General features: G+C 45.0%; 1 protein-coding gene across 3 annotated transcripts in view; it reads right to left on the reverse strand.

Annotated features, from left to right (window-relative positions):
* Positions 1–2,697: 2,697 nt before the first annotated feature.
* The window catches only part of LOC132523445 (A-kinase anchor protein 2), a 113,312-nt gene continuing 101,973 nt past the window's right edge, over positions 2,698–14,036 (reverse strand). For 2 of the 3 annotated variants that reach the window (XM_060154649.1, XM_060154648.1), the window contains one exon: positions 2,698–6,652. In XM_060154649.1, the coding sequence (XP_060010632.1) occupies positions 6,645–6,652 (8 nt within the window). In that variant the 3' untranslated portion in view covers positions 2,698–6,644. Of the gene's footprint in view, positions 6,653–11,787; positions 11,827–14,036 lie in introns of all 3 variants that reach the window. The other variant, XM_060154647.1, reaches the window with a different exon arrangement.

The following is a 14,036-nucleotide window of genomic DNA, read 5'->3' on the forward strand; positions in this document are numbered from 1 at the left end:
TTCCTTTTAATTCCCCATTTGTTTTCTGTCCCCCTAGCAGCCCAGTTCTGAATTTTGTGTGTGCAGGGAGGGCTACAGTCACCACCCTCTTGTGACCCAAGGAGCCCATGATTAAAAGGAGGAACATTCCAAAGGAACCTCATTATTAGTCTCTTTGCCACCAATAAAACCAGGGGAGTTGATGTGGAATCTAAAAAAAAAAAAGAATGCTACAAATGAATTCATATACAAAACAGAAACAGACCCAGAGACATAGAAAACATGGCTATGGTTACCAAAGGGGAAAGGGGGGAGGGATAAATTAGGAGTTTGGGATTAATATATACACACGACTATATAAAAAATAAACAACAAGGACCTACTGTATAGCACAGGGAATGCTACTCAATATTTTGTAATAACCTATGAGGGAAAAGAATATGAAAAAAATAGAAATTATGTATAACTGAATCACTCTGCTGTATACCTGAAACTAACACAACACTGTAAATCAACTATACTTCAATTTAAAAAAAAAAAGGAAAAAAACCACAGAGGAGTTGAACTAGGGGGTAGTGGCCACAGGCCCCCTCCAACGCCCCACTGATACTTGACATCGCAGAGCAAAAGGCCTGCATACCTGTCCTCTGCTCAGAGGTTAAGGCCTCACATTGGTGGGTTTTCGGGGAGAGCCTCCTCAGTAAGAACCACCCCTGAATTCTTTCTACTCTGACCGTATCAGACTCCGCGTACCGCTCTCTTGCGTTTCCAAAGCCTGAGCGCCCACCAAATAAATCTCGGTCCTTTGTATCCTGACTCACCTAGCGCTGCCTGATGTTCCCCAGGTGTTAGCAGTGACTGATGGAAAGAGGACCAGGACGCTGAATCCACAGCCAATCACAGCTCTACTGCTCCTGGTTCCTGGGGGGCACCCCTGGGACAGCAAGATTTCTTCCTGATTAGCTGGTGAGCTGGTGGCCGAATGTTGGACTGAATGACTCCTCTCACTCCTTTCAGCCTGAGGCTGTGTGGCCTCCTTGACTCCTTTCCCCGGACTCCGCTTCTGGCTCCTTGACTCCCTCATCCCTTTGTTTTTCGCTACAGCTTTCATTGTGGTGTGATTTACATACCATAAAATGTACTCATTTCCAAGTGTACAATTCAGTGATTTTCAGTAAATGTAAAGTTGTGCAACTGTCATCATAATTCAACTTTAGCACATTTTCATCACCCCATTTGCAGTCGCTTCTGGTTCCTTTTTGGCAACAGGGATGCCTCGGTCATCTTCTCCCACCATCTCCTGGGAGAACTGATCCCAAAGGAAAGAGCCCAGAGGGAGTTCATTCAAATAAAGACACTTCTTTGCTGCTGCCACCAAAACCCAGCTCTCCCCCAAGATTTGAGCCCCTGTCACGACCTCGGCCTCGGTCCATGAGAGCCCCTCGTCCTGGAAAGCATAGTGGGAGGAGGCCACCCAGACCCACACACATCATCAGATCTACTGGACCTTGTATGTGAAGTTGCCGATGTGCATTTTTACAGGAAGAGTGGGTAAGAGTAACAGTTGAATCAGAGTGCCCAGGTTCAACTTCAAGCGCTACTGTTTACCAGCCCCATGGCAACCGTTCCCTGACATGTCAAATGGAAATCAACATAGTACACCCCAGGGAATTCCCCGGCAGTCCAGCGGTTAGGACTCAGCGCTCTCACTGCCAGGGGCCCGGGTTCCATCCCTGGTTGCTGGACTAAGGTCCCGCAAGCCACGTGGTACAGCCAAAAATATCCCAACCCCCCCAAAAAAACCAGAAGAGTACATCCCATGGAGTCGTAAGAAATAGATTACATTTGTGGAAATCACGGCAAGTGCCTGTCACATGCTCAGTGCTTCATAAGTGTTACCCGTTATTGTTAGAGTTTGATCCAGTTTTCAAAGGCGCCTGTCACCCAACCTAACCCCTTCCCATCAAAATTCAGAACTCTCACCAGAGAGAGACTGCAAGATGATGCCACACGGAAGAACAGGAGAATACAGCTGGGAAGCCTGGGAGGTTTGGGGTGAGGGAAGATTGGAAGAAGTCCTGTAAGTGGGGAGAGATAGAGAAAGAGGCAGCTGGAAAGGAGACCCTAGGAAGAGAGATGGGCCAGCAGGTGGTAAGGAAGGGCAGGAGACTGAAGGTCTGGGTGCAAGTTAGCTCCGGGATGGAGCGGCTGGAGACTGTGGGGTTGGGGGGAGGAAGCTTCCTGATTCACCTGTGGTCTCAGATGCTCTGTGAAGTCCGAAATTCTCTATTCCTCAGAGGAGAGCCAAATACAGGTGCTGGGAATGGAATGAATAATAAAAATTAGAGCCTAAGAGCCACGTGCAAAGCTTGACCTTTACTGTTTGTCCTACCGTTTGCCCCACCATCTCTTTGACCTTGGAGTCTACCTACCTCAAGAGGCATGTGTATCATTTCTGTGGGTCCTGTCGGAGTTTCCAGGTCTAGCCACGGCAGCTGGAGACAACATGGCCAAAGGAGGCACTGGGAGCAGCCTGTCAAAGGTCTGCCCCGCCAGCTAGTACTGCTTTCTTGGTTCCAAATATGCAAGGAGCAGATGTGGCCCCATGGAATTAGAGGCGAGAGCGCTGGCATGCTACCCTTGGGCTGCTCGGTCCTCCAACCTCCCCCGACAGTCAAACAAGTGGCCCTCGTTTATAAAAGCACAACACACACTGGATTTTAATGAGAAAATAATTGTATACTTGCATTGAATGCCTCACAATCACTATAAAACCGAAGCAGGATAGTAACATTGAAGTGGTTAACATACACAGGAGAGCCAGATACAGAGAGTATCATTTTCAAACACAGTATTGCTGCTTTGTGCCCCCTCCTCCAAAAAAGAAAAAAAAAAAGTCATTTGGGTAAAGAGGAACACAAAATCAAAATTGGCAGCTCACTCACTGAATGCTTAAAATTCAGGAAATTGGTTCTGTTACTACAACTGGATATAGTCACCATCTCTAAACACTTAGGCTATTTTTTTTCAATACATAGTTTAATTACATCCATTCTTTAGTTGGAAAAAATGTTTAATTATTTGTCTTCTGAGACGAGTCAACACTGTCTTAGTGTTCCTTGTTATGCCTTGTGTGTGTGTGTTGTGTATATATGTGGGCACTGATCTATATACTGCTTATATGTCACTGTCTAGGGTGGGCAGCATGCATGGGTGTAAAGAGGCAAGGAAACTGCATGTGTCATGCACATAGGACACAGCCCAGCCTCCTGCCACTGACAGACCCTGTTTCCATAATTTCTGGATGAGAAAGCCAAGGAATGTCAGTCATCAGTTCCAGAGGAAAGTGAACATCTATCAACACTGCGGAATGGAATACTTTCAGGAAAGCTTTTAACATCTACAGAAACTAAACGTCTGTTCGAGCTGAGATTAACAAGCTCGTGTGCTACCTGGGGGCAGGGATGAGCATCGGAGGCCAGGTTTTGGACAAGCCTCTTCTTCTCGACGGATTAGGCACGGATGACGTTCCGCCAGGGGTCTGCTGCATCTTCACAAAGTTAAAGGGGTTCACTTGGGATCCCAGAGCCTAGCACGGCGCTATGTACAAAGCCATGGCCCAATGTTTCTTAAATGAGTAAAAAAACTCAAGAGCACAGAGAAAATCTGGCTCTGCTAAGGGAACTTTAATTTACATTGTAACAGGATGATACGTGAGTGGAACAAGGAAATGGACAGCAGTCATCAGAAGGCAGCAGAAGGGAACAAGCAAAGGATGGAGATGTAGGGGCCACAGTTAAATGGTTTTGTGACTGTGAGAGAGTCACGGAAACGCTGCATTTGTTGCCTATCCAAAGTGCGAACCAAAGGATCCCGGCTCTGTAACTCTACATAATAAGTGTGTCTGGGTCAATCAACTGCAGTCAAAGACCAACTCATCTGCCTCTAAAGCGATTCCAGGAATTGTGTGGCCTCCTAAGCTTTCTTTTCAGCTGCCCATTCTCTTCGCAAATGTAGTTTTAAGGTGGGTACACAGTTTCCTTCTCAACAGAACCAAAAACTTCAGGGAAGTCCTGAGCACTGTTTCCTCTTGCAAAAGATGGGGAGTTCATCTGTATCAAGTCTATGGTCACTACCAGATCCAGAGTTAGTCCAGAAATCATGAAGCATGTTTCACTTTTTGTGCAACCCACAGAACCATTCTGTTCTCCAGGCATCCTAGCAGCTCCTGCATCCCTGGGCCACACGATGCTGCTGCCCCAACTGTTTTCATTCCCGTGCCTGTCTTGGGAACGCTGGAAATCCTCAGACAAAGCATCCTTCTTTCCTGGGTGCCCCCATTTCACCTGTCAGGACTCCTCAGCTCATTTTCCTGGGAATGTCTGTCTCCATGCCAGCCTCTCCCACCTGAAAATAAATCCCTAACGGCAGGGATCTTATCTGTTTCCTATCCCCAGCGTCTAGCACGTTTTGTTGACTATTCGTTCAGAATTTCAGGAGCATGAACCATATAAAGATGACGCCAATTATCCATCTGTAGAATTTGGCTTCAAATTGCAAGTTCCCTTGGCAGTTCCAAAGGATCCTTGTAAGTTATCAGAGTTCCATGTTTTACTGTGTCCACCACTCGCTTATGAATACACTTTCCCCTAACGTTGACACTCGTCTAATAAAAGAAGGTAACGTGCATGAATCTACATACAAATTTGGTGGGACAGCACTTGTCAGGACAACACATTAGTGCTTATGACATAAAGACATAAAAACAAAAATGCATTTTAGTGAGGTCTGACTTACTTATTGCTTTCTTAAAAACCACAGTTTTAAAACAAAGGGGACGGAAAAAAAGAAGGCTGGTCAGTTTTTTTTCATGGCCAGGACTGAAAAATTTCTCATCCAGAAATTGAGGGCATTCAATGATTGAATACCCTTATCATATTGCTTTAAATGACAGAAAGAGTAAAGCTGGTGTCCTTTAGCGTATACTAAGCATGGATACAAAGCATGAGAATAAATATGGTACTTTCCTAAATGTCAAATTACAAAACTGCTCAAAACTTTGCCATTGTGACCCATGCAAATACCATGTTAGGTCAACTTAATATTACAAATACTGCATCAGCTCGGAGCCTCTATATCCTTTTCATAAAAAAGAAATTCTCACTCACTCCTGACGCTGGCAAACAGCTTTGGAGGAAATAAGTGAACACCCTTGTCCCATGATCATCCTGGAATTTTAATCCTCACACACACACACATACACCCTTACTCATGAGCACACATGCGCTTTGCATGCATACACAAAGGCATGTGTACACACACACACACACTCACACACGCACGCACGCACGCACACCACCTTTAGGATTTGTAGCTGAACCTAAGCCTGCACTTAAGTTTCTATTCTATATTTTTCTCTGTATCATCCTGAAAAATACTGGTTGCTCAGAAAAAATAATCTCTCTAACTTCCTTACCTGCCCACTCTTTCCCCCTCCCTTCTTCTCTGTCTACCTTTCGTGAGCTTTCTTTACTGTCTCTTTCTGATTGATCCAACGTATCATTCTTCCTACTCCCCTGAAGGTCCACTTTACATATAAAATATAGTTATAAACACCTCTTTATTTCTCATCGTCTACCTCTCTAAGGCAGAGTTCGCCCTTTTTTCAATTATTACCACTCTAAAAATACCCCTCCCCTCTTGAACCAAGCTGTTCAATGTGTATAGGTTTTATACATGGATATATTCCCCCATCCCATCATAAAAATAGTTGTTGCCCACTAAATATAGTTTTCATATAAAGAAACAGAATTGTGAAAATGTGTTCTCATAAACTGCAGCTCAGTCAATATCATAAGCAGACAAGATCCTAAAGCTAAAATAATCCATTTGGTTTGGCTTTCTCCCCCCCTTCCTAAACCTCCTAATGCAGAACAGGTTGTGTTTGCAACATGAAGAAATCCTGTCTTCAAAATTTGGGTTGCGATCCTTAATTGCTCCCAATTCAAAACAATTAAACGGAATTGACATGGAACCATAGTTGCCTCTTCTGGGCAAATAGAGAAGCATTACTTTATAGCTGCTGGAGTAAATGGGGTTAGTCCAACACCTCTGATGCTATGATGGGTGGAAACCGGTGCAGGCACAGGGAAATATCCTCTGCTGGGTGGATGGCATCAGCTCTGTGGCTTCTCCAAATGGCCACATTACCAATGTTTTCCTCATCACCCAGAGAGGCTAGTCTTGGCTCTGCCTGTAGCAACCATGTCAATTTGCTTGTAACTTCTTTGTCCTTTTGGATCAACTGTGGTCCAAACCCAGGGGATTCTTTGAGTTACCAAAAAAAAAAAAATCCTTTCTCTTCTGACTCCCGGGAGTTCGTGTTTGATGGGTGGACTTCTTTTTTCACTTGATTTTTCATCATTGTACATTGCAACTTCTCCTGGTCTGCATAAGGATTGCCGAGTTTGTTTGCACTTTAATAAATATTCTATTAAAATGCTTTGATGTGTTGATTTCTTGGTTTCTTGGGAACCCAAGCACCAAAGAAGCTTCCTGGGTGGAAGGATGTTGACTATTCATTGTCCTCTTCCTCTTGGTTGGCATAGATCCCCGCCTCCCAGCGCAAGGCCAATGCGCTCTTTCTTCGATTAACCCGTGTGGCCTCAAGGACCTGAAGAGAGAGGGAAAAAAATTACGCAGAGTTCATGATTGTTCATTATGAACACAAACCAACTTCTCTGTTTCCTTCCTCCTTTCCCTCTCTCAACAGCATCTAATGAGGGGGAAAGTGGTAAAGCGTCTGGTACAGCTGGGAGGTAGGAGAGACGTGAAAGTAAAGGTGGCGGGGTGGGAGGTTCTGGGTAGCATTCACCTCAGAGCCAAAGTTCACTTTTGACCCATCATTTTCAGTATAGAGAGACTGAATTTTCCTGAAATGTTCTGCAAGTTTCGTTGAACTAGACCTGACTCTGCATCAAGTTTTTAGATAACGAAGTGGATTGCTACACGCTATAGATCAGTGCAGTCTGGTGGCAGTGATCTGTATCTGCGCTATCCAATATGGCAGCCGTGAGCCACACGTGGCTACTGAGCATTTGCAATATGGCTAGCGTGGCTGAGAAACTAAATATCTGATTTTAACTAATTTTCATTTCAATAGCCTCATGGAAATAGTGACTACCATACTGGACAGCACAGCTATGGACAGTCTTGGTCTCTTCATAAACAAGCAGACGGGAAAGTAATTCCAAACAACTGAACCAGTGTGAATTCATTCCACCAAGCTTTGTGGACCTACATAAGCTGTGATCATATTTATACCACAAAAATCTACTTTGGTATAATTATGCTTGAAAGAGGAATTAAGTGAAAAGAAAAAGAGCTTCTCAGGCCACTAAAACATGGAATCTGAGCATTTTGATGTAACTTCAGGGCCACAGGTGCTGGTAAAGGAAGTGAAAGGTGACAACATCAAGGACAAATAGGCTCACCACCATCGGGGTGAGGCCACCCTCCCTCCGGCTCCCCAGAAGAGTCTGTGGACCCCAGGGGGGATCCTTCGCCAGTCTGCTCCAGCTTGAGTTTGGTCCAGATGACATCCAGATGAATGACATTTAGGTTGCCAACGCAGGAGAAACGGCTCAATTTCATGATACTGCACCGAAAGCAAGCCCCTGCATGCCAACCAGTTAAATGACTGTGGCATTAGCTTAGGATGTGCAGTTTCTGAATTTAAAGTCTAGCAGAGCCAACACTAGTTGGTTATCCAACCAACAGGCGATGAAGTCTTTGCTTATTCTGAGAACAATCATTCTGGCAAGGGACAGAGATGCTGGCAACTCCAGAGAAGCAAGGAGAGGCAGGTTTACCGGCAGTGATGGGAGCCCAGACGTAAGCAAATTCTGGTCAGATTAAAGGTCTGGGCAGGGAGCGGGCATCTCAACTTGCTTCTCTGCACCTCTGACAAATGCATGGACTTCCCAGAGCAGCAGTGTCTTTCCTCCAGGAAGGCTTCCCCAGTCCTCCTAGCAGGGATGGCTTTGACCGGATGTACAGGACACAACTCAATCATGTCTCCTGAAGGAATGTTCACCAGGAAGCACATAAGCCATGCCCTAAAGTGTTGGTGTGTAAACATATCATGGTCACCTAGTCAACATCTAAGAATAACAAATCAGTAGGAGGAAAGCATGTTTCCAAGTCTGGTAAACAGTAGAATCTTCTGGTCAAGGCCTGGTAACATGGTACTGGAAGGCAGTGAGGAACTGGAACTGCAAGTCCTGAGCTTTGTTTCCAGCTCTGTGCCTGTCGTTCATGGCATCTTGAGTCTCAACTTCCTTTATCTGTAAAACGGACACAACACCTGCCCTATCTCACAGGCTCTCTCAGGAAGCAATGCAGCCTCTGAAGTCCAGGCAGGTCTAAGTTTAAATCCTAGTAACTATGTGACCTTGGGAAAGTTTATTACCCTGTGCCTCAGTTTCCTTATATGTAAAAAGAGAATAAAAAAAACCATAGTACCGAGGTGGTCTGAGGAATAAGTGAGGCAAATAAACGAGGCAAAGAATTTACCAAAGTCTCCAGGGCATAGCAAATTCTTAAACAATAACTACGTATTTCTCTCATCATGTGAAAGGGCTTTATAAGCAATCACGTGGTATTCAAACATAAGACGTTTTGACAAGGAGCTCTACATTGTGGAAAACAGTCATATGTTTGCCTTGCAGACTGTACATACAAACTGAAAGGTTTACATAAGAGCTAAAAATAAATCTAAGGTTCTGAAAAAAATAGTCCCCATCAATTTCAGATGTCCCTTGTCTTGTATTTGGGCCCTATTTTAATTCTCAATCATCTTGAAAATTTTAATTTACTCTGTTCTTTGGGAACCCATTTCAATCCATCTATCCATCCATCTTATAGCTATTTATTGGGTTCCTACCAAGTGTCGGGCACAGGGCTTCATGTGCAAGATAGAACAGTCTCTTCCCTCCTCCAACAGACCTTCTGAAGATTCAAAAAGCCAAGCCCTGGGCTTCCCTGGTGGCACAGTGGTTGAGAGTCCGCCTGCAGATGCAGAAGACACGGGTTCGTGCCCCGGTCCGGGAAGATCCCACATGCCGCGGAGCGGCTGGGCCCGTGAGCCATGGCTGCTGAGCCTGGGCATCCGGAGCCTGTGCTCTGCAACGGGAGAGGCCGCAGCAGTGAGAGGCCCGCATACTGCAAAAAAAAAAGCCAAGCCCTTGGGGAAGGTAATGTGAATGAGCATTTATTCCACAATTAATTCAGAGTACTGTGTGTGTGAGTGAGTGTGTGTGTGTGTGTGTGTGTGTGTGTGTGAATAAAGCTCTAGCAAATCTAGAACTTTTCTTCTAGATTTCTACATATTAACTTTATTTCCTGAAGTCCATTCCTTTCCTTTCTGGGTTAAAAAAAGGTCTTGCCTCTGGGGCTCTGGTAATAGTAAACACTTACATCACAGGTATCATGAACCAGCTACGGGTTTTAATCCTCGCCTCTGTTCTATGGGATTCACACTATGAATTTCACATATGAAGAAGCTGAAGCACAGAGAGGTTTAAAATAATCTAACATCAGTTAGTAGGAGGAAGAGCTAACATGTGAACCCAGAGCTCTGGGTGCAGAGTCGATGCTCCGGGCCAGCATGTTCCACGGCTGCTCAGTGGCTGGGGGGGCGTATGGAGGAAGAAGCATCAGAAAGGGCAATAAATACACTCCACAGGAATGGAGAGAGAAAAACATAAAAAATAATAATAATACAAAGACCTGATTTAAGGTTTTATCGTTTTCACAAATTAAATCAGATTCAGGTCTGGTGGGAGAAAAAGAAAATCAATTCTCTCTGAACAATCCTCTAGTATTAATTTTTCTCTCCAGTGCTTAGGGAACTCAAGTGAATCACTTCAGTTTGAGCAGCAATCAACCTAGATAATTTTATTCTGGGATATAAAACAAAAGACAGATACGTTAAATAACATTTATATTAATATTTTATCCCTCATATCTTCCACTGAAGGCAGACAGGGCCCAGTCTTATCTTCCTTGGATGTATTTGACCAGATTTTCATCAGTCTTACGTTGACTCCAAGGGGATGTGGGCTCCTAGGGTCTAATTCTTAAACCAGCATTTCCTCACTGAGACCCACAATTAGACACTGAAGAAGGTCCATGTAATGATATTTTCAATATTCATTTTACAGTTTGTGAAAAGAACCTACTGATAAGCATCAGCTCACGTCTACAGTTAACCATAATTATTTTGCTAAATATGGAGATGTGAAATATACATTGTGCTATAGGTTAGCACAGCCAGTGTGAAGAGTAGTTTGCAATAGGTGGTGAATGGGAGGATGGGTAAGCCCTATAACCAGTACTTTTACCCCTAGATATATTTAGAGACTTTCTTCCATAAGTCGCACAAAGAGCTGTGTAAAATAACATTCATTGACTCATTGTTTGTAATGGCAAAGAAAAGGTACAACCTACATTTCCATCACTAGAAGAATGAATAAACAGATATGTATTCATTCAATGGAATACTATATACGGCAATTATAATGAGTGAACTAGAGCCGTAAGTATCAACATGGACACATCTAAAAATGATGCAGACAGAATAAAGAGTACAGGATACTACAATATGATCTATTTATAGAAAGTTCTAAAACATGCAAAACCATTAGATATAATTTATGTACATAGACATACGTAGTACAAGGATAAAAACATGCATGGAAACAATCAACACCAAACTCCAGAAAAATTCCCTCTCAAGAGGGAGAGAAATGGGAGCTGGGAGAGGTAACAAGAGGGCTTGAATGGTATTTGCAATATTAATTTCTTTTTAAAATATTAAGCAAATATTATGAAATGATAAGAATGCACAAAGCTGGCTAGGGGGCTTTATGATTTTACTTTGCCATATCCTTGACACATTGGCATGCCAGCTCCATGGCATCAGGGACATTGTTCAGGTGACTGCTGTCTTCTCAGAACCCAGAAAGTGCCTGATGTGTAGTAGGATCTCAATAAATTGTCAACCAGGTTAATGAATAAATGATTCTCTACAATTCTGTATATTTACAATAATTCTTTTAAAATAAAAATACAATGCTCTAGAAATAAAAAATATAAAAGCCAGTATGCTTTCTCATAGCATATAAATAAGTCAATATATATGTGGAAAAAATAAAAAATATTGTGCTTTTTCATAGCACAGGTTTGTGAAATCTGTGTAAAGGGAAGTTGTAGGGGAAAGGAGGCGGCTTGGGGGAAATTCAATGCTTAAAGAAGCTTCCAAACCAAAAGTACAGGTTTAAAGATGGAGGCGGGGGGAGGGGAGGGACTGCGTTGGTTCGCAGTAGGAATAAGTTATCCTAAAGTGATGGCATGGAGCTCTCTGGGTTTGTGTTAAGGTAAACAAAGGACTGATCTCAACCGACAGCCCAGTCCTCTTGAGCTGCATGGTTTTCTAACCAGACCAGAGTAGATTTGCTGTCAGCACCTGAAGAAACAAACAAACAAAAATCCAAACAGCCCATTGGTTGTACCCTCTAGTGCAAACATCTTCCAGATCCATGAGCAGGACAGAATCTTCTCCAACCCAGAGCACAGCACAGCAAAGCACAGCCGCGTGTACCACTGTTGCATGGACGCTAACATTTCAAGGCAATCACCCCATTCAGAAAAGGCAGGGAGAAAACCCCATGAGGAAATGGCAAACCACGACAGCATGCACCTGGGTCAGGCATGCAAGAAGACCAAGACAAACAAGTGGAAAAGTACCTCGGAAGTCACCTTGCAAGACAGTAACTTAGAGGTGTACTGGCAGAGAGGGAAAAACCAGGGTTAGTACATGGCAGAGACACACTCACAAAACGCCCCCCAGCTGGGAACTGGCACCACGCCGGTGGGGGGGAGGGGACACAAGAGGGGAGGTAACATCAGGAGACCAGGACACACCCACACCAAGACTTGCTTCATCTGATATTCATTTATTTAAAAAGTCTGTATCTTTTGCAGCAAGTAGATACCCTATTATTCCTCCATAAAAATATCAGATAAGCCATACTTCGTTAATTCAAGATTTGTTGCTTCCATCTTCTGTGCTTTGAATTAACAAGATTCTTTCCCCCCGGGGTTGTATGCAACCAGCTGCCCACCAGCAAGATCCTTAAGGGCATTTTGGATTTGTTAGAATCTATTGCCATCTGTGGACAAACAGCCCTTCCCCTACCTGTAGGCGTCTCCGAACCCCAAAGTAGTCTTGTAGTCTGTTGTCCCGTGAAAAGAAGACCCTAACCACAGACAGGGGATGGTCTGAATGCGAGGTTTGCAGAGGCAGATTCTCTGGAGCTGCTCTAAGGATGGCACTGCCAAGGGAGACCAAGCAGCCTCCCTCATCACGACCCTGCGGGTCCTAAACAAGTTCTTGAAAGTGGAGTGATTAAGTAGGAACTAAAATGATCCTTTAGTTCCTATAAAGGAAACTAAAAGTCACTGCAAGAAAAGCTCAGAGAAAAAATGTCCCGGCTGTGGGTAATGAGTTAGAAGGACTGACTCTGGACAGCCTCCTCCAGAATAGTGGTCACGACCTTGCATTTACACTCACGACTTTAGAGGCACTGATTGGTTTCTGGCATGGTGACCATGCCAAAGAGCCCATTGGACTGGATAGGAGGGATCGTATGTCTGTGATCACTGACTGCTTCTTAGGTACTGCACTTAAAAATCACAGCTCTGGGGCTTCCCTGGTGGCGCAGTGGTTGAGAGTCCGCCTGCCGATGCAGGGGACATGGGTTCGTGCCCCGGTCCGGGAGGATCCCACATGCCGCGGAGCGGCTGGGCCCGTGAGCCGTGGCCGCTGAGCCTGCGCGTCCGGAGCCTGTGCTCCGCAACGGGAGAGGCCACAACAGTGAGAGGCCCGCGCACCGCAAAAAAAAAAAAAAAAAATCACAGCTCTGTAATGATCAGACTGATGACCGGGGGCTGATCAATGTGGAGTGCTCGTCTCCTTTGCGCCTTCCCAGGGCATGTGTGAGAACCCGAGAGAGCTGGGGGCACAAAGCATCACTGATGTTGGCTCCCATACAGCCTGCGGTGGCGGGGGTGGGCACTGGAGCCAGACGGCCTTCCTCCATCCACCCAGTGAGAGTTTGGCTAGAACTCCCAAAGGGTGTCCTGGTCTAGAAGGAAGTGTGTGCCAGGAATTCTTGGAAAAGCAGTGACTGCCAGCCCCCAGCTTGGACTTAGTCCAGGAATTAAAGAGGTCTTCTTTTATTCCAAGACAGGCAGGGAAGGCTGAAAGCCCTCTCAGTAACTATTCTGGGGGCAAAAGAGGAAGAAAGAGAACACAGGAAAAACCCACCCAGATTGTGTGCTAGGAGGAAGGATGGGGCTCAATGTCCAGGAGGCTGTAATCTGGACTCAGCCCGGCACCCCCTCAACAGAGAAAGGGAAAGCAAATCTACCAAACAAGTTCAAGAGCACCCCTGACTCAAGAACTCATTGTCTTCTGAGGCTCAGGTCAGACTGCGGGGGAAAACTGGCCAGAAAAACAGTGTTGCCTCAGTATCCTTCCTTTGCAAGGTACCAAGAAACCCTACAGGAAACTATGATTCATCAGGCCATTATGAGTTGCATGACTGACCAGAGATGGCATCAGGCCCAGATAAGGGGACATTTCCACTTAAGATAACGTTTCCAGATAAAAGAAACCTCCACTGAGAGCAGGACGGTTGCATCTGGGTGGGCAGCGTGTGTGTTGCACAAAAACACCAGGCTGGGGGGATGGGTGGGGTTGAAGCTCAGACCCCCGACTCCCCTCACCAACCGTGTAGCTGGTGCAGGACTGCATCCACACAGAGTTTTGAAAAAGGGGGCCTTTTGCTAATTCTCACAAAGGCCCTGTATAGGCTGGGAAACAGCCCAGGGTAAGGCGTGTGGGTGGAGATTAGCAATCCTCCTACCCCCAGGTTAGCCAAGGGGTCCCTTAAGAGGTGGAGCCTGGCTCAGCCTTGAGCATGGAGACACTC

This window comes from Lagenorhynchus albirostris, chromosome 7, assembly GCF_949774975.1.
Source record: "Lagenorhynchus albirostris chromosome 7, mLagAlb1.1, whole genome shotgun sequence".
In the NCBI taxonomy this organism is placed as follows: Eukaryota; Metazoa; Chordata; class Mammalia; order Artiodactyla; family Delphinidae; genus Lagenorhynchus; species Lagenorhynchus albirostris.